The sequence below is a fragment of the Petromyzon marinus genome, chromosome 10, assembly GCF_048934315.1.
Source record: "Petromyzon marinus isolate PM22_M1 ecotype Great Lakes invasive population chromosome 10, UKy_Petmar_22M1.pri1.0, whole genome shotgun sequence".
NCBI lineage: Eukaryota > Metazoa > Chordata > Hyperoartia > Petromyzontiformes > Petromyzontidae > Petromyzon > Petromyzon marinus.
The window spans coordinates 10,045,790-10,065,431 of record NC_133676.1 but is presented as its reverse complement, the minus strand read 5'-3'; the positions used below and the strand labels follow the sequence as shown (position 1 = coordinate 10,065,431).

At 45.6% G+C, this 19,642-nt stretch overlaps 2 protein-coding genes across 15 annotated transcripts; both read right to left on the bottom strand.

The window, feature by feature from the left end:
* Positions 1-785: 785 nt before the first annotated feature.
* On the bottom strand, positions 786-10,233 carry LOC116940937 (sorting nexin-10-like). 11 transcript variants are annotated; one of them, XM_032951327.2, is made up of 8 exons: positions 10,005-10,232; positions 8,503-8,616; positions 7,787-7,855; positions 6,471-6,557; positions 5,181-5,281; positions 4,419-4,517; positions 3,090-3,434; positions 786-2,035 (listed from the first exon to the last, which is right to left on the bottom strand). In XM_032951327.2, the coding sequence occupies exons 3-8, from the start codon at positions 7,814-7,816 to the stop codon at positions 1,990-1,992; spliced, it is 708 nt and encodes a 235-aa protein (XP_032807218.1). In that variant the 5' UTR covers positions 7,817-7,855; positions 8,503-8,616; positions 10,005-10,232; the 3' UTR covers positions 786-1,989. The 11 variants fall into 11 exon arrangements, with proteins under 11 accessions (XP_032807218.1, XP_032807226.1, XP_032807217.1 ...); XM_032951335.2 differs by lacking the exon at positions 10,005-10,232 and adding an exon at positions 9,511-9,924 and having other exon boundaries at positions 3,090-3,295; XM_032951326.2 differs by lacking the exon at positions 10,005-10,232 and adding an exon at positions 9,493-9,923.
* A 1,679-nt stretch (positions 10,234-11,912) lies between these two features.
* LOC116940941 (chromobox protein homolog 1-like) lies at positions 11,913-19,426 on the bottom strand. 4 transcript variants are annotated; one of them, XM_032951350.2, is made up of 5 exons: positions 19,348-19,426; positions 17,625-17,769; positions 16,683-16,857; positions 16,374-16,468; positions 11,913-15,553 (listed from the first exon to the last, which is right to left on the bottom strand). In XM_032951350.2, the coding sequence occupies exons 2-5, from the start codon at positions 17,762-17,764 to the stop codon at positions 15,415-15,417; spliced, it is 549 nt and encodes a 182-aa protein (XP_032807241.1). In that variant the 5' UTR covers positions 17,765-17,769; positions 19,348-19,426; the 3' UTR covers positions 11,913-15,414. The 4 variants fall into 4 exon arrangements, with proteins under 4 accessions (XP_032807241.1, XP_032807240.1, XP_032807242.1 ...); XM_032951349.2 differs by having other exon boundaries at positions 17,625-17,775; positions 19,348-19,425; XM_032951351.2 differs by lacking the exon at positions 19,348-19,426 and adding an exon at positions 19,290-19,306 and having other exon boundaries at positions 17,625-17,775.
* Between the last annotated feature and the right edge of the window lie 216 nt (positions 19,427-19,642).

Below are 19,642 nucleotides of genomic sequence, written 5' to 3'. Positions count from 1 at the left end.
ATGAGTGACGTGCGAGTCAATTAATGCGGATTTTTTTTTCATTCCCGATACCCTTTGTGTAACACACAAGTAAGCCCATTCGTGAGGGTATCTGCAACTCAAGGCAGAGAGTGAATAATTGGGCCTTTCGTCGAAGAGCTATCGTCCATACGGCATTACAGCTGGGTGGGCCATCGCTTCAGAACCAGCAGGTCCCCATGTCATCTTATTTTGCACAGCAGCATAAAGCACAAGGCCGGCACTCAGAGCCTCAAGGCAGGCCCCCGAGGTCGCCCACTGATTGGAGCTCCTCGGTGGTGCCAATCTGTCCAGGCCCTCACAAACATGATCCATCATCCCCCGCCCGCTCCACCACGGCGCTCTTAAAATATAACGACCTGCACAGCACTGGCGGCAATCTCAGCAACAAGGTAAATTATGGACGGTCTGAGCCATTAACTTCTAATTCGGCGCGTGCCTGGAATAAGTCTGGACTTACCGATGCTTTTGCCGCAAGACCCGGCTCCGTGCGGCTCCGTGGATGATTGTCAGAGCCAGTTTAGATTGCACTTCAAGCTGGAGCCGTCACAGTTGTCATCTCAACGCCATTATGCTCACGGTTAACATTTGGCAATGGCAGCAATGTTTTGCTATGAAGTGACAGAATTTTCTTTTTTACTGCTGGGTATTGAATGCCTAAATATAGCTCGGCGTGCAAGTTTGTGTTAAGAGGGAAAAAAAAATCCCTCGACAAGTCTGATTATAAACAGAGGTAGTGATGATAGATAGGCACAGGGCAACTGAAAGAGTGCTGCATACCAGAAATATTTATTAAACATTTCAAGCACCAACTTTGTCCCAGAATTTACAATTATCATACAAGCCACACCAAAAGATGTTCACTTTTCACCAGCAGAAAATATAACTTTGAACACTGTATAAAGTAATACTCCACAGTATACGTATTGCACAGTTTGATCTAATTGCTGTCTTCGTAAACATGTCTGCATGTGCTTTAGGAAATGTTAATTAAATAAAAATCGTAATGACAGGATACAAACCAGTGCAACATTGAAATAATTTATACTCTACATTAGCTTTCTCTTCTATGTAAAAAAACAATTTTTCTAAAACATTCGAACATTTATAATTGCAAAGCTTATTATACCACTGTATCTTGAAATACGGGCAATGTGCCATCCATAATTATGAAGCTGATATTTTATATCGTTAACTCAGTTTTTTGTATGCTGAATTGTGATGTCTACACAATGCATGTTTTCAAACTCCAAAATGTACACATGCGTACATTAAAGGAGGTAAAGGTCAAACATTAATGCATATATTCATAAAGTAATAAGCGACACCTTAAAATATATTACCAAGATGTTAAAAGAAGCAATATTGCTCACAGTATAGCTGTGGTGGGGTTAAAGACCCAATTCTGCATGCAAGCACAACTGCCACCACTTCCAACATTTAAGACGCGCACACAGACACCCCTTTACAAGCCATATGTGCGACCCAAAACTTAACCCTACACACACACACACACGTGTATAAATTAAATATCAAAATCATTACGGAGGACTCCACGGTGATTTGCAAGAGGCTATAATGGTGCGGGGATTTGACAGGTCCCAATTTCACTGTGCATAAAACAGGTGTTGTAGCCTGTTACTGGGCTACTTTGTGGGCAGCAGAGGGCAGTGGAGCACAATCCATTGCACTGCTATGCTCCTGTCTGTGGCTCTGCGTTTTCACCAACCCAGACCGACCAGCATGGTGCGGTATAGCCATACAACCCACCACCACCTGTACTGCATGAGTGAGACCCTAATCCAGCAGTGGATTGATTGTCGGGAATTTGCCAGATCCCAGTTGCCCAGCGTTTTGGTACATGCTGGTAGCTGGTCCATTTCAAAGCCAGGAGATGTCAGCTGCTGGGTTGGTTAAGCTGAATGCTTTCTGCTTTGGCTCCCTCTGCTGGCTCTGTGATGTTGCTCGAAGTTACTCCAAGCAATTGTTGTGTGAGCCCGACCCAGAGTCCTGTTCACTGCGAGTACAAACACAAAATGTGATATTAATGTAACGCACAACAAATTCGCCAAACAAAGCAAGACAGGACTCTTCCTAAAAAATATATACTTTCCTGGGTAAAGGGCATCATTCCTATTAAAAGTGTGCAATTACAACCGACCAGAGTGTGGTTCATGAGACTTATAACAAGCAGCATTAATTATCTTCGCATATTCATGCTGATCTTTCAAAAAAAATCCACTTTTGATTTAAAAAAAGTTCAAGGATTTTGAGACTGTCTCAGGCACGAGCATGTTGGTGGACAGCATAGAACTGCTCACAGTCCTTGCATCATTCTCTGCTTCAGAGATCATCATGTCTAGGCAGGTAACGACACATCACGTACATGCAGGGCCCTTTTGTAAATCCACTGCTGGATGAGGGTCTCACCATGCCTTGAGGGTCTTGTGAGATATTTATCCAACCACGTTTTGCCATGTCAGTCAGTGCAGTACACCTCGCAGAAATTAAACTTACATTATCTGAAGTCGCAATGTGATAATCAATTCTAGTTCTTTACTGTTACATTTTTTTAGAAGTACTTTTGTACAGTTTTACTCGTTTAAATTACCAGCAACTCTAGATCTTGCCAAATACACATACAAATCCAAATTGTAAATAAACAAATTCTCACAAGTTTGCTTCGACGCATGTATACCTTGAACATAACAATAAATTTTACTGAACCAATACATCAGTCCAGGCAAGGAAACACTTCCAAGGAGATGCGGTGATGAAATCAGCTCGTGTGTGTGGTGGATTGTTAGATCGCAGAACCGTTAAGAGATGGTGACGGAAGTGAGTGGAATGACCATGGATTGATCACGGCCAATGTTGATGATGCACGGTAACATGTATGCACACGTATGTCGCACTTCTTTCGCATCGTACGTAGCCAACCGTACAAATTGGAGGTGCAGGAGACGGACAACAAACTAAACACAAAAAGTAGTTCTAAAGAAATGTGATTTCAATCTAGTGGCGGCTTCCTAATATCGGCCTCATCGGGTCATGCGCTGAGCTGCACTTGCCTCTCTGTGTCATATTCCCCGCAGCAGGGTTTCTCTCCTTCGCCATCGTATGTGGACATGGCGAGTACATCTGGGTGGCTCTTGCGAGGGGGCGACGCATCCCTAGCAGGAGCCACCTCATTCTCCTCCTCCTCCTCCTCTTGCGGCTGCCGCAGCTGCTGCGGTTGCAGTGGTGGCTCTTCCATAGGGAAGCGGCAGCCGGCGCGCTGCTGGCACATTATGGCATCGCGGACGGAGAAGCTGGTGAGGCCAGAGACGCACGCGTCCATCTCGCTTACGCTCAGCCGGCTCTGCAGGAACAGGTGCAGACGGCTGTCCGACAGCACGACGATCATCTTCACTATCCTGACACATGCCGACATAAGACAATGGGGAACATGCGCCAAGTTTAACTTTCATTGCTTCATCCCAGTGCCCACAAATTACAAATTAACTGCAAACATGTTGCCTTGAATAAAGGTGTCAGTTTTTGTGCCAGTTAAAAGGGCAAAACCTATTCCTGCTTCTTGTGTAATTTGTGTAATATTGTAAAAGTAGGAAGGTTTTTGTCGACCCACTGCTGAATGGAGGCTGTTGGCCATGACAATTGTTTGACCAGACTTCACGATGCTGGTGTGTGTAGGAGAAGCAGGAACACCCAGGTCAGGTTCAAATATCACTTGCCACTGTTGGTCGTGGCCGGGAGTCAGAGATGGTGACGGAAGCAAGTGGATTGACCAATGATTGATCACGCCCAATGTTGATGATGCATGGTTACATGTTGAACTTCTTTCGCACCATACGTAGCCAACTGTACTAATTGGAGGTGCGGGAGACGGACAACAAAACTAAACACAAAAATAATTTCTAAAGAAATGTGTGGCCGGGAATCAAACTAAATTCGCCAGGTTCATGGTGCAGTATGCCACCAAGCCACCACAAGTGACATTATACCACACAATATACAGCACACACAGAGTTAAATATAACAAATACATTAGAGCATTAAGGTGAAAAAGAGCATCAAGCTTACATTGGAAAAATAAACACACTACTTAATACTCTTTGGTTCTATTGGGTAAAGTCACGTAGGTGAAAATAAAATAACAAAAAATCACGACGTTTCGGCCACAACACAAGCGGCCTTCATCAGGTGAAGGGACGAGACTGTCTGGAGGACAGCGCTGGAGTGAGAAAAGCCACGCTTAGATCACGACCTTTAAGCTGTGTGAGAAGAAAACAAAGCGCCTTGACAAAGGAATTAGCATATAATTTAGCAAACTGCCAAGCACCACTGTGGGTAGAGGGAAAGTGTCTGTTGTTGTGGCCGATGTGGGCATGCAGGCCAACCTGTGCAGGAAATTCTGAAGGCCCTGCCTCCTCATCTCAACGTCATTTTCGTTGTAGCAGCTGAAAAAGAGGTTCCCGGGTGGCAGGTCCGGTAGCTGCCTGTATCAACACAAAGCAATGATTGATCAGAGCCAATGCAGTTTGATAGCAACAGTGAACAACAGATACGTGGTGTATGCCTGCATTATGCTCCCTGGTGTCTGATAAATACCTTCACGCAAATTCCTCCGACACTAAAAAAATACGCATACCTCTTCACCGTGATATTAATATACGATGCACACGGAATTCAATTAACCAAATTTGCGCGTGATAGTGTTGATAATACTTAAAAACGTAAGCTTGAATTTCGATTTAAAGCTTTCGTGACTGCAACGATTCATCTTCTTTGGTTCTTTCGGTAAAGTCACGTAGAATGAGAATAAAATAATAAATTGATAAAATAACACAGTAATATTCTCACGACGTTTCGGCCACAACACAAGCGGCAGTCTCGTCCCTTCACCTGATGAAGGCCGCTTGTGTTGTGGCCGAAACGTCGTGAGAATATTACTGTGTTATTTTATTTTATCAATGTATTATTTTATTCTCATTCTACGTGACTTTACCGAAAGAACCAAAGAAAACGTAAGCTTGGTGAAGAGCTCCATCTAGCGGCTAAAAAGATGCAAAGCAATCAACAACTGGAAGAGTAAAACCGGGTCACAGACTACATGCATGGTTCAATCTCGTGGGTGCCGCCCTTCTTCGCAGACGGCGTACTCGAGATTCGTGCTCTTCTCCAGGCACTTGCGCAGCCACACGAACTCCCGGAATCGACGACGGGTGCAAGACACCTTGCGCGTGAAACTTATGCTGTTAGTCTGAAAAAGAAAAACCGACACCGAGAACCTGAAGCACAAATGTTGCGTACGTACAACAGTAACGAGAAATTATTTTCAGCCAATATGTAAAAAGTTAATAGTATTCCTCTTCGTCCTGGAATATTTCCCACCAATGTGAGGTTTGACTTCCTGGTCTTCTTTCTCCATGTATTCCTGTTCTGGGCCATCTCCATGTCCACTCCATAGTCCCTCTTATCATAGTTCACCGCTTCCCACCTCTGTCCCGGCCTGCCTCTCGGTCTCCACCACCTTTCTTATTCAGATGTGGTTTTCCTCCATTGTCCGGAACTTCAATATCAATTTTATTTCAGCTTGACTGATATGTGCACCGTTCTTGCTTTCTTCCACATCACGTCATGTCTGACCTCAATGTACAAGAGCTAATACTCTTGGAAAATACAAAAACAACTGTGTTACCACCAGGGCCAAGCGATGAAAATTAAGACCAAATAATTTGTGAATTTCAGTTACGATGGATTGTATATTTGATGTTGAATGGTGCATCCAGGGCTAGAGAACTGGCACCTTGCACAAACTTTACATTCGGTGCCCTCCTATCCACCCCCACCCCTTTCATCAGAAGGTGGCGTGATAATACGCACGAATTATGACCATAACTGCACCTGTTACACGTGACAGCGCTTTCAGATTGAGGCAAAAATAAGACTTGGATTTTACTAAGTGTCACCCTGGATCAAGGCGCCTTGTGCTGTCACACATGTCGTTCAATCCTAGGGAGGGCCTTGGGTGCACCTCGAACGAGGAAGTCTGATTAGCATCATACATTTACTTTCAAGTATCAAGGCAGAGATTAAGGCAGAGATAATATAATGGAGAAAAAGGGACTAAATAAATATATTTCACAAAAGTAATTTCAATAGGTTGGCCACCACACTGGCAAATGCCTGACTGAACACAAGGTTTCATATCGTCATTGGTTGATGATTACTGGACCTATAAAAGTTATGTACAAGTACATATTTTGCATTGGGTTTACGAGTTTTTTTTACAGTTGCTAACCAATGCCAAAAATACGGCAGTTTCTATAGCTCAGCAGGCTGGCATTTATGACACTGCTGAAAAACATGAGTTCTGCTTGACAGAGAAAATGAAAATATGCCATGAGCAAAATACTCAGCGGTGTGCATTACTGAGGACAACTTCTTACGTGCAGGAATATCTCATAATCCACGTGAGGATGCCATGAATTCCTGTTCTGGATTTGGGGATCTCGGACGCGAACTTCCACAAACTCCTGGGGATATAACACACAAACAAAGACAATGATTCCGCATCCAGCCTTAACATATTGTTGGGAAAAGTGCTGTTAATGAGCATCTATTAAGGAGGCAGGGCACACGATGGGGTGGGTGGCCAGCATCATACCCGCCCACCCGCCTTTGTCTTGCCACTGCTGATGTTTACACACTGCACCAGGTACTCGTCTCAGGCCGAGTCGACCTATGGAAGGTCCAGGACCGATTCAAATATTCATCACTGTTATTGGTCGTGTCCGGGAATCGAACTCAGGTCACTGGGTTCATAGCCCAGCGCGCTAACCGCTATACTACTGCAAACAACCTATCGGTCTACATGAGGACTAGGTTGTAAAATAATTTATACACGACAATACAAGGTCGTGACACCCACTCACAACATACAGTATTCGGTTTAGCGCACTTGACACCAAAAAGCATCGTAATCGGACGTAAACCGAAAACAAGCCAAATGTTAAACCAGCAGCACGCACAGCCGGCGCAGCAGGGAGCAGCTGTAAAACCATAAACTTGCAACACCACTCGATTTCCAGGAAGGGAGCCGAGTAAATATTAAACTGGTCCAACGTTGCCCAACCCCGTGTCATCTGACATGAAAGAAAAGCCACTGCAGTATTGCACTGAACATTGCTTTCATTGAAACAATGAAAATCGTAAAACAAAGCTGACACAATGTATCTAACTTAGAACCGTTTTACACTTAAAATGCATCAGATTACACAGTACTGCTATAAACATTTGTATTTTTTACAACCTAAACGCACAAAAAATACGTGGAAAGATGACACATCTTCTTCCTTGATGCGTTATGTCAAAAACACTGCCCTGGTCGAATGTATAATCTAAGGGCTCATCCAATTAAACTAAAAACTATTTTTTAATTTACCAGGTAAGGCCCACTGAGCTATACAGCTCTTTTTCGGAAGTGACCTGGCCACAAATGATAGCTAAACGAAGTGGTGGCTTATCACGTGGGCATTTATAGCAGCCAAATACTGTCAAACACATGTTTCTAAATGTGAAAGGAAAAACCAGAGGACCCGGAGAAAAATCCACGCGACCACGGGGAGAGAGACACGTCAACTCCAACTATACAGCAGGCGTCTGGGTGGGGATCGAACCCACGCGCCCCTGCGTACCATCTCGCCACCGCGGCTAATGGATTATTATCTTGGTTAGTCTGATAATGACCACCCAATGCGTTCACCTCTTTTGCGTTCTCCATTGCTCGTGGCATCAACGTCTCGAACTCAAAAAAATGTTTCACTGCCACCGGCTGCACAAGAAAAGAGAAACAATGTTATACGAATAGCAAAATGTACACAACCCGTCGTCAATCCCACCAACTGCTGGATGAAGGTGAATTGACGTGAATTACACAGTACGGTAAATACCCACATAAACAGTGTGTAACAAAGACAAAGATCCCCCCGTAAAGCGTGAATAGACTGTAGGGGCAAGTGCTGTTTGCGAGCACCTATGAAGACCGGCACAGCGCACGAGGTGGGTGGCCAGCACTACGCCCGGCCGCCTTTGTCTTCCCAGTGGTGATGTTTACACACCGCACCAGGTACTCATTGCAAGCTTTGTCAACCTAGGGGAGGCCCGTGACCGGTTCAGATAATCGTCACCGGTGGTGGCCGCCAGGGGGAATCGAACTCGGGTCGCCGGGTTCGTAGCGCGGCGCACTAACCACTGCACCACCGCTCCCCAAAATCACACACGCATCGGTCATGATGGGTATTTCGCCATACTTCACCGCGCTTAACGACGAGGGTTGGTAACGGTTATCGATCTCCCACACCAGGGATAGGCAACCAAAGTAACAAGAATAGACATTCCGCCCCCCGCCCACCCCCACGCAAATTAGGTAACAATAACAACAAAATCACCCCTCAATATTTCAAGAACTGCAATGCCCACCGTGTTGGCGAGGAGACGGCGTGGTCCTTAATGAATGATGGATGCGGCCAGTCCTTTGACAGAGCCGCAATGTGCGTCTCTCCGTGATCGAAGCCTCGACCTCTCGTAATGTCGCTGAAGAAGCAGCCAAACACGAGGGATTGCGATGGTTAATTGGATCAACAAACCTGCCAAGCACCTTGTCAGTGCCCTACCTGATGGCAGAACCAATTCGGACCTTACTGGTCACCCCGTGCCCCTGATAACGCTCATCCTTCATCATACAAAGTCCCATCACAATTGGAGAAACACAAACAAATAGACAAAGACATTTATGTTTTGCCCGTATTGAAACGGGCTGTACGTCGCATGGACCTGAAAATATTCAAATGTCCCTGTACAAGAATACGGGGTATAATAAACCGTATGGGTTGACATGAACTCAAATCAAGCACCACACTCAGCCCCTATGTGTACCGAGGACGCGTTACGTAAGAGCACAGTACAGATTAAACGGATAGTTCGTGGTAATTCGGTGTTTCACTCGCGATTCGATCAAAAGCTACCGGCTCAGATGTCCCCTTAACGCATTGCAAACGAATCTCAGCCCCAGTCACACAGATCTGCCAATGGCCCCATATTCTGAGGATACGGAGTCATTGTCGCGAGTTACCAAGTGCTAAGTTGAGTGGTTAACGAGTTTCAGAATACATTTGAAGGGTTCAGTAGCGTGGTAAGCCAAATGTTTCACCACCACATTCATCGCAATACATTTAAAAGCGAATAAAACTCACGACCAAAAGCACCACCTTCGCCAACGATACCCACACCCCAAAAACAGCGTCAGCGCCGTTCCAGTCTACAGGCCACAAGGCCGCCCCCAACGGAGTACAGTAAAACAATTATAAAATGATAAATAATTATAAATCATTAAAAAAAAAACCACTCGTATAAAGAGTCGTCGGACGTGACGGCATCCGCGCCCACGGCTGCGGCTCCAGCGGCCCTTACAAGATGTCCAAACGTTACCAGGCCAGGAGACGTCCGATCATCACGATCCACTTTGCTGTCCTCACCCCTTTAAACAGGCCGGCGATGAAACGAAGCCGGGCCAGAAATCCCCCTTTACCCAACCGGAGGGGGTTCCTCCGCTAAAAATCACCCGTCTAATAATTATCACGACCAATACTGCAACTACTACTACTACAACTACGGCACCGTTCAATGACCACCGAAAAAAAACCGCGCCCGATCTCGCAAAAGCCAAGCAGAATTTAATTGAAGCCTAGAAGACACGGTTTGCTTGCTTGCTTTGGGCGACAAGGCTGTCGAGACCAGACTTGTGATCGGCGATCAGCTGCGCCGCTGTTGTCGCCACGCTGTGACCAGCAGAGGGCGGTGCAGCAATAACAACCATAGCTCCGCTGCGCTCCGAAGCGAAAACCGGCTTCAATAACAAACTCCCCGAAACCCCCCTCAAACCCCCCTCAAACCCCCCTCAAACCCCCTGCCCCCGCACTGACCAGCGTGACGAAGAGAAGGGTTAAAGTGAACGCAACCCCGTGGGCGCAGCAGTCCCCCACACGGCGTGGAAGAGGGCCTCCGTATCCAGCGGTGGATAGAGCCGTCAGTGTGCGAACACCGTGAGCGCGACTGTAACCGGCTCGGGTGGTTTGCTGGGGAGGGACGTGGGGGGGACACTGCGTGTCTCTGCCGAGTCGGGGTGAACCCCGCGATTAGAATCCCTAGCGCGCTTCCGTCAAGCGAGGACCCCCCCCACCCTCTCAAACCCCCCCCACCCTCTCAAACCCCCCCCACCCTGCCAAACCGCTCCCCCACCCTGCCAACCCCCTCCCCCAGCCTCCAAAACCCCTCCCCCACCCTCCCAAACCCCTCCCCCAGCCTCCCAAACCCCTCCCCCAGCCTCCCAAACCCCACCCCCACCCTCCCAAACCCCTCCCAAACCCCTCCCCCAGCCTCCCAAACCCCACCCCCACCCTCCCAAACCCCTCCCCCAGCCTCCCAAACCCCTCCCAAACCCCTCCCCCACCCTCCCAAACACCCCCCCCCTCACCACCCCCACCCACTCTATCACCATTGGCGGAGCGCTCGCACGTGGCCCATTGGGGCGTCACGTTTTGGGGTGAAGGGGAGGGGGTACTCGCTCGTGCGTATGCGTGGTAGGGAATGTAAAACGCCGGATCGTCTCACGTGATTAGCGGGGGGGAGGGAGTGGGGGCACGTGGTCTCGCCTTCGTGACTGCCCGCCACGTGCTTTTCATGGACTCTTGTCAATCATTCAATGTCTCAGTATTTACTGCTTACAAATCATCATGTTCATCGTGATCGTCGCCATTATCATCAGCCGTGGTCTCTCCACTGCTGGATATTGGAAAATCGGTATTTTCCTCCCCGAGTTGAAAATGTTCTGGGGTCTTGAGTACAGCACCAAAATAGCAGGCAGCGATTTGCATCGGCAACGAAAATGCGTCGTGCAAAAACCCGGAGCATATATATGTGCGTTGTTGAAGTCACTTCGCAACGAAGATTCCGATAAAGTGGTTGCTATGATTGACGTTCTAGATTTAAAGCTTTCGTGACTGCTAGGATCCATACTCTTTGGTTCTATTGGGTAAAGTCACGTAGGTAATGTGACTTTACCCAATAGAACCAAAGAGTATGATTGACGTTTTCACTCAGGCTACACCAGCCAATCAGCTGCCGGTAAAATGATCGTCATGCAAAGTGCACATTGGCCGCCGCGACGCGCAATCGCTTCGTGAATTTCCTGGACATCTGTAAATCGGATTCCTCCAGCATAAATGCATATTCTGAACTTCATTCAGCCAGGCTGTGGTTGTACATCTATTGATTTGAAACTTTCGTGACTGCAGGAATCCATACTCTTTGGTTCTTTTGTTAAAGACACGTAGGTAGAAAAATAATAGATCACGACGTTTCGAGAGAGCTGCCTCTCTCTCCCCCTTTTTCTTACCTATATAACCTCTTGCCACGGCTGCTCTCTCGCCTACTTCAGCATTTTTTCTTGCTGTGGTTGTTCCACCTGATGAAGATCGCTTGTGTTGCGATCGAAACGTCGTGATTCGTTTTTTTTACCTACGTGACTTTGCCGAAAGAACCAAAGAGTATGTATTATTAATGTTTGTTTACTTTATATGATTTTGCGTGCATTTATTTGTGCGAATATAATTGTTCCACTGTTACTTTTGCGTGGGGACGTCTTTATATGCATGCGTTTTTTTGTATCGTGTGCCGCGTCGGCCTTAATAGGTGCTCGCCAACAGCCTGTTAAAAGGCTACACGGGAGATATCCTTCCATGTGTAATAGGAGCTATGGCAATTCGGTACTCTGGGCCCTGGTTACATCTGGTTTTGTTTTGTTAAATGACTGAAAACAGGTAACAAGCACGAAAACAATAACACGCTGCTTTATTGTAAACAACACAACACAAGCCTCACGATAAAACAAGACCACCGTGTACTGGGACTAACATCCAAGCAGGTCCTCGTCACTCCCTGCCCGCCCGCCCGCCCGCATATTTCTGATCTTAATGTGCAAGAAAAGTGTAGAAATATAATACAAGTTGAGCACCAAGAATCACATACAAGCGGTTGGCCCCTGCATGTTCTTTGACGTGCAGCCAATGCAACGGCATGGCAATGCACTCTATGAACAATATGCACTGTGACAATGGGACATTTCACATGCGCAGGTGTTGCTGTCACGAGCGTGCCGACACGATTTACGGCCGTAACTGCCATGCGAAAAGGCTTTTGTCGACACCCAGTAAACACGCAACGTTGGGTCAACGTTTGCACGTGATTGGAACAGTTCGACTAACATTGGCCCAACGTTCCATGTTTACTGGGGCAGTGGTATGAGCCATGGAGTGTGCCAAATATGCAACTGCGCTGGGTCCCACGACCCGGAGGGACTGAGCTTATCAACAGTTGGGACGGGGGGGGGGTAGGGGATTGGGGGCTACCCAAGGGGCCGTCCATAAATGACGTCACGCGATTTTTGACCCCCCCCCTCGTCACACGGCGTCAAAAAGTCAGACCCCCCCTAAAATATGACGTCACAAAGCTCTGTCCCCCCCTCCAAAAAAAACATATTTCCATTTTGAAAATAAAACATGCTTCAAATCGCTTTAAACTATTGTCATTGTAGTGCGTATTTAATGTGGCGCTGCACTCTGATGTTGTAGGAGAAAACATTTATTAAAAAGTCGATTTCATTAAGTAGAACGTGTTATCTATATTTATTTAAAGTTGCGCATTTTGATGTGACGTCACATTTCTCACCCCCCCCCCCCCCCCCGTCGTCACACATCGTCACAAATGACTGACCCCCCCCTAGGTGCGTGACGTCATTTATGGACGGCCCCCAATCCCCTATGCCAACCACGTTACATTAAAAATTCCCTCGAGGACATGTGCAGAAGATCGACTTGGGTGCTCGTGTCAACATCAGTGCTAAAATATCAGCATCCGCGCCGAAATTATGAGAAAATCTGGCGTAATTATTCAGAGCTACGGACAGCATATACAGAAGCATGTATAGATAGATGAACACAATATATACATCCACAGTATGTAAACTGCACGCACATACGACACATAAAGCATATATACTGCACAAAATATACTGTTTTGGGCTTCATTTCTCACTGAACGTTTTCCAAGTCGCCGTTGGAATGGAATAGGCACGTGGACTAATTGGCACAGCCACAACGGGAGGTAAAGTGTAAGTGATGTGCCGTTTGTGAAATATAATCTGGGTCATTGATCACGACTCGTAGCATATGAAATGTAGTTTTAATATATCGCAGTATATATAGTTTACGTGCTGTATATGCAAACACCATGTATTATCGTATGTATTATGCATAGAAGACTAAATACGGACATGTAAACTTACAAAAGTTTAGTTAAGCAATATCTATGTCCGCGTGATACTCGTGTGCGCCGTCAGCTGTATAATCCTGGGAACATCTTTCCCAACCCCATCCCCTACATGACAGCTCCGTCTCGGTGATATCGTCCTAATGATGTCGCCGCAGGACGGGAATCAAGTGGAGATGTGGGAGCCAATGGGAAGTGAGGCGTTGCCCTTTTTGTGTCATCTTAGCAACTTTGACATGACGTCGACTCGAAGAAGCGCATGTGAAAAGTGCCACCACGTGGATGGAGTGCCACCACGTGGATAAATGCACGCATTTAATGTCAACATCTTAAAACTGAACATCGCCAATGCTTGTTCAACATTCCAATGATCATTAGCGACACCTTAACGAACATAATGGTGAATGTTAGGTTACCGAGCACAGTATAAAATGGGCATGTAGAATAGTTTAACACCATGAGAAAACTATGAGTGTGGATATCATCAACATAAAGCAGTAACAATACGAACCATCAAATAAAGCAGTAAGGCATATTACAACCATTTAGAAAGAAGTGCACATGGATTCAATAACATACGAAGTTTGAGGATATTCTGTTCAGAAAAGTGGGTTTGGGCAGGACACTTCGCTCAAAGGGATGATGGGAGATCGTAAAGCATGACAGGAACAGCCAAGGGATTGGAACGCATCCATGAAGACGTCCAGAGGAAGGTAAAATCAATTAATTACAAGATAGTTAGGGACGGCGACGGATTACGGAGACCTTCATCTAGCAGTGGATTGAACATGGCTGATGGATACCATTTATAAATAGATAAAAATGTTGCAGACAATCTGCATAATATAATGGAGATAAAATTTAACATTAAGGAGATGACGAGTACAGTACTGTATATGACTAAGATTTATGAAAATAACAATGTATTTAACATATATGGCCAGATTAAAATGTTGATTAAATGACCCAAATACATTGCCTTGATAGAGACGTTCCTATTCTTGGTTCTTTCGGTAAAGTCACGTTGAAGGGAAACAATAAAATAATAAAATATATATAACAATATAAAATATATTTTATTCTTTTAATGTTTCCCTTCGACGTGACTTTACCGAAAGAACCAAGAATATGAATCACTGCAGTCACGAAAGCTTTAAATCAGAGACGTTCCTGTTAGAAATCAAGACATTGGAACATTTTCAATGTTTACCAAAAAGTTCTAGGCCAATAAATGAAACCGTGTTTCAAAGGCAATGTTCAGTATTACATAATTTCCAGCTATCTGGCAGAACCACTTTACAACAATAATCCCTACATCAGGATAGTAATACCTATATTACAATACTGTATAACACATATTTTTGCATCTCAAACACTAGTTAGGATGTTTGACACAAACGAAATTATGAAGGGCTTGTGTTAAACATGCATTTGATTTGGAAAAATCTATGCATTTTGATATTTATTCATCATAGCAAAGTGGCAACATAGTAAGGGTTTCAGTGGTAATATCAAGCAAAATTTAGACTGTAATAAGCCAGTGACAACCATTAATACATTTACTGCAAATTGTAATGCATGTTTGACACTGTTACGTCAACATATACAAATTTCTAAAAGCATTAATGTACATTGCACACAAAAATTATAAAGTATAATGTACATTGCACACATCTTTTTTAAAACACGTACTTTTGTGTATCTAAAGCTACCAGTGAGGTTTTGATGCATTTAGCGTGGGGTTAAATAGAACACTGCTAACCTTGATCAAGGATAACAAATAGTAGCATAAAATATACATTTAGCAAATGCAACGCTGTGCATCGAAACAAAACAGTACTAACCTTTGGGGGAATCTCAAGAGTTCAAGCCAAGAACTGTTTAATTCTGTACATATAACAGACAAAACTATAAAATAATACATACAAATGCGTGGCATCACGTTCTCCTCAAACCTACAGCATGTTTACACATAATGGGCTGGCATTGGATGCCTGTTCAATTCCATCATTCGTCCTTGGGCTTTTCATCCGTGTTTCCAACAGAGCTCCAGGTGAGCCGCTCTTCATAGAAGGAAATTACCACCTGAGGGCATTTGAGATTGGCCTCTTTGGCTGGAACGAGGTCTGCCTCCTCGCAGCCCTTCCTGTGTAGCAAAACAAAGCAATGTCCGCTTGTAAGGAGTCAGTCGAAAGAAGACATACATCAAGCATCGTCAGCGAAGGAGCGTTGCGCCAAACGTGACTTCCTGCGACAGCATTCGCCTAATCTGCTTTCGCTGCCATGCCAGTTGTTCGAGTGATGTTTGACCCACGTATCGCGGGGGCGATCATGGGGCTGGTGCCATTCTTTATATGGTCGCAGTCCACTACGAACAGGTTTGAGGTTAATTACAATACTTATCGAAATTTGGTGAAGTGTTGATTTTAACGAAGGAAATAAATGTTACAGGAATACAATTCCAAAACACAACCATGTGTGTACACCTAGACGGATTGTTATAGGTGGACTGGAATGAAAATTATAAGATAAAATGGTGAGCGAGAGCAAGAGTGCTTTAGGAAAACTGAATTTCTGAAAAGTAACATATTCATGTCCATAAAGGCAAAAGTCGTCAGTCTTTACATTTTACCTGCTGTGACATGATCAGAAAACATGGAGATCGACAAAAAATATATTTATTTTTGTTTGTATAATCCACGTTTCCTTTAGTCTTTCAATGTAGTTCAAAACATGCACCTCTCCATGCGCCTTGCTTACGTTTCAGTTTTTGTTCTATCAGACTTACTGTGAATAAAAGTGGGCTTTGGCAGGACACATAGAAATAAGGGATGATGGCTGATAGGTGCGACTGGTGGCCGAATCACAGCCAAACGAGCGAATACACTCATGAAGATGACCATCGTGGAGAAGAATATGATGGCATTTGGCGATTGCAGAATGTACAGCCCGATGACAAATCTTACCATTTCATTAAGAACATGAGCTCGCCACTGGAGTCTGTGGCACCAATAATTTTCTCTGGCTCCAGACCTCGAACAAAGCCCTTCGTCTTGTTATCCTAGATAGAGAAGCATATAATGATACACAAGATGACCTGGTCTACCCTGAGCTAAACACAATGAGTGTCAATATTCTTTAATACTTGATGGCTATTGCATGTCCCATTTATTTATTTTGCTCCAGGGAAAACTTATGAGCACGGACGATGTTAACCGTGGGGCAACGTTCCTGCATTTTATAAACACGGCGCGACTTCGGAGGCAGAAACTCACATCTGCCTGGTGTTTCTTGGCCTGGACATCTCCATCGTCCTCTCTACTGGCCGCTTTCCGCTTGCCGTTGTTTCCCTCAGCGGATACCTCACACGCTTGCCGCTGCCTTTCCAGAAACTGGTTGATGAGCTCTGGACAGTCGAGGTTGTCTTCTGGCTCCCACGTATTCTCCTCACTGTGAAACAAGCGCTCAACAAAGTCATGGACATTTCGGGGAATGTTGCTTATTACAGCAATATTTGTCATGTTTAGAATAAAATATCTACAACAAGGTTTATGACCAGGTGACAGTCCACTATACGTAACAAAACATAACAGGATCATAAAAATATCATACAGTTGCGGCACAAATAGAAATCTGGCTTGATAATAAATAGCAACTTACCAACGTGCCAAATATGAAAGCTTTTAATCAGTGTATATTACCTGCTATGACACATGGGTCAGAATCACGAAAATTTATCAAGAAAATTGGACAAAAACGCACAATGAAGCATGCTTGGAAATACACTGCGACAGAAACAGGAACACATGGATAAGACAACAAGCACAAGTTAGACAGATTTGCGTGGATAGAATATGCTGCTCGAGGAATGATAGCAAGTGGTCAAGACTGGCAATTGAGTAGCAGTCAATAGAGGCAGTGCGCCTTAGAATATGTCCACTGTGAAGAGCTATGAAATCAGCTCGTGCGCAGATAATGGGTGGACTGTTACATCGTAAGCCGTGAGATGGCGATAGCTTGGGAAAGCCATCATCCTGCAGCGAATTGACCATGGACGATGATAGCCGTTTGAAACTTCCATTTCATCTGAAACTTAACAGTCATTACAGGGAGTTCTTAATCTTGCAGTCCACACAACAAAACACACTTAGAAACATTTTCCTTGCGAGGAGATGGGAGACTTTTGGGGTTCAGCTCCCCACCGATGATGAACTCACTCTGTGAACCCCTTCCACTTGAGGAGGTATTCCACCTTGCCTTTCATCACGCGTCTGTCCAGCACCTTCTCCACCACATACTCCTCCTCGGGTTTCTCCTCTTCCGCCACAGGCTTCTTCTTGTTCTGCTTCTTCCCCATCCTCCCTGTGGCTTTGAGTGAGTGCGAGTACACATGCGTGAAAACGTGCGTGTGTGTGTATATATGCACATAGCTGTGTAGGAGTCGGCATATGCAGAAATTAATTTCAGCACTATCCGGACAATATACACCCACATACGATAAGACACTGCACTGCAATCGGCAAACCTCACGCTACGCCTGTGGCTTACTGACCATGTCCCTACACCGAGTCAACCAGGGACCTGGGACATAATGAGTGAGCAATTAGGCCCTGGTTTTATATGATCGCAACATCATTTTTTAGTCCGGCAACTTCAGCGCTCATAGGTCTATGCTGGTTGTCTTTAGCAACTCGCACTAACCAGCGTGGCGAAGTATCATCCAAATAAATCAAGAAGACCCGCAGGGGAGGGGCCCTTCCTTATGCATCAGTAGATTGACAAGTGGCGTACATGTACATTAGTACAGTACAATTAATGTTGGCGCACTTGCCCTCTGCTGCCAGAAGTGTAACTCCGAACCTATTCATGCGATAGCCCGGTCCATTCATGCTTTTTCTTCCGAGATGGGAAAGCATTGCGGGTGATTTACTCCGAGGCAAAATAAAAGTCACCGTGCGAAATTCCCATCTTAACTCTCATCATGTTGCCGGCTCATGCAGCAACGCAGACACATACACGTGCGGGGGAAACTGCATCGTAACCATGAATTACAGCACGCACTAAAAATACAGTGTGGCACCGTGCATAACAAGCAATACAGAGCTTTTCCACACTTATTGCACAAGTGGTGCACCACTGCAGTTCGTGATTCGGTGGCCGACGCTGTAGCTGTTAAAATATAGGCACGTGCATAGAATCCACTTGAACATTCATCGCTGCGTGGTCGCGTGAGCCACTTATTGTCAACCACTTTGTGAAGTCAACAACAGATGATGGTGCCATGTGTTCAATATACGTACAGTAACACACATGTGCACGCACCAGCCCCTTTCGCCAATCCGCTGCTGGAGTTCCTCCCCACGCCGTGCGGGTCGTGGGGGGGGTTATGAGCATTATCTAAGCCATACTTCACCACGCTGGTCAAGTGCAGATTTAGCTCAAGGTGAGAAGCGTGTTAAGTCACGGCGGAATCTGCACCAATGTCCTCAGGGCATTGCGGTATACGAGCGCCTCTCCAAAATTTACTTTTTTTCCCACCAAAAAAATCATTTTTACATTTATGCCGATGATTGTGTGTGTGTGTATATGAAAAAGAGACAGGAGCTGGCTCCAAAACTTGCCAACAGCTGCCGATTCTGTCAGACGATTCCGTCTCCCACCCCCCTCTCCTCAACTCCCCCACCCCACCCCACCCGGGGCTGACCACCGACAGACACCGTTACAAGCAGCGGCAAAATACCGCTCGCTGCTGCTGCTGCAGCAGCAGAGATAAGAAGGCGCCGGCGGCACTAACTTGGCATTACAATTTGTCGTGGCTGACGCTTGCGCGGCCCGAGGCTAGACGGCTAAGCGTGAGAGAGTGTCCGTTGCGCCGCCGGTACCGTTGTTGTTGTTGTTGTTTTAGCCGTAGGAGTTCTAACGTGGTGGGGGTATCGTTACCGTGCACGCGCGCCCAGCGGAGACGGATCGGCGCTGCAAAGTCTGAGGGTCGGGAGGGGAGGGGGTGGGATGGAGGGGGAAGGGTGGGTGGGGGGGAAACGCCGCTTCCGCCGGATGTGACGTAATGAAGCGGAAACCACCTGCCCGCCCGCCCACCCCCATCGGAATTTAAACACACAAATATTTATAAATATTTAACGGCTGTTACCTTTAGTTCATGCGTCACTAAGGCGAACAATTTTGAAAAGATCGCGATCATTTTAAAATGGAGGTTTTAAAAATTTTAGGGGTGGGG

Bases quoted from the DNA above. Each gene is read 5' to 3' on its own strand.
- LOC116940937 (XM_032951333.2), bottom strand. From the start codon at position 7,816: ATGCCACGAGCAATGGAGAACGCAAAAGAG. The intron at 3,435-4,418 runs GTTGGCCTGCAT...GGCATGTGTCAG, and splicing joins CTTCAGAATTTCCTGCACAG to GATAGTGAAGATGATCGTCG. The intron at 2,036-3,089 runs GCAAGTGCAGCT...TTGTACTCGCAG, and splicing joins GGGGAATATGACACAGAGAG to TGAACAGGACTCTGGGTCGG.
- LOC116940941 (XM_032951350.2), bottom strand. From the start codon at position 17,764: ATGGGGAAGAAGCAGAACAAGAAGAAGCCTGTGGCGGAAGAGGAGAAA. The intron at 16,858-17,624 runs GTGAGTTCATCA...CTTGTTTCACAG, and splicing joins AAGTGGAAGGGGTTCACAGA to TGAGGAGAATACGTGGGAGC. The intron at 16,469-16,682 runs GTGAGTTTCTGC...TTCTCTATCTAG, and splicing joins CCAAGAAACACCAGGCAGAT to GATAACAAGACGAAGGGCTT.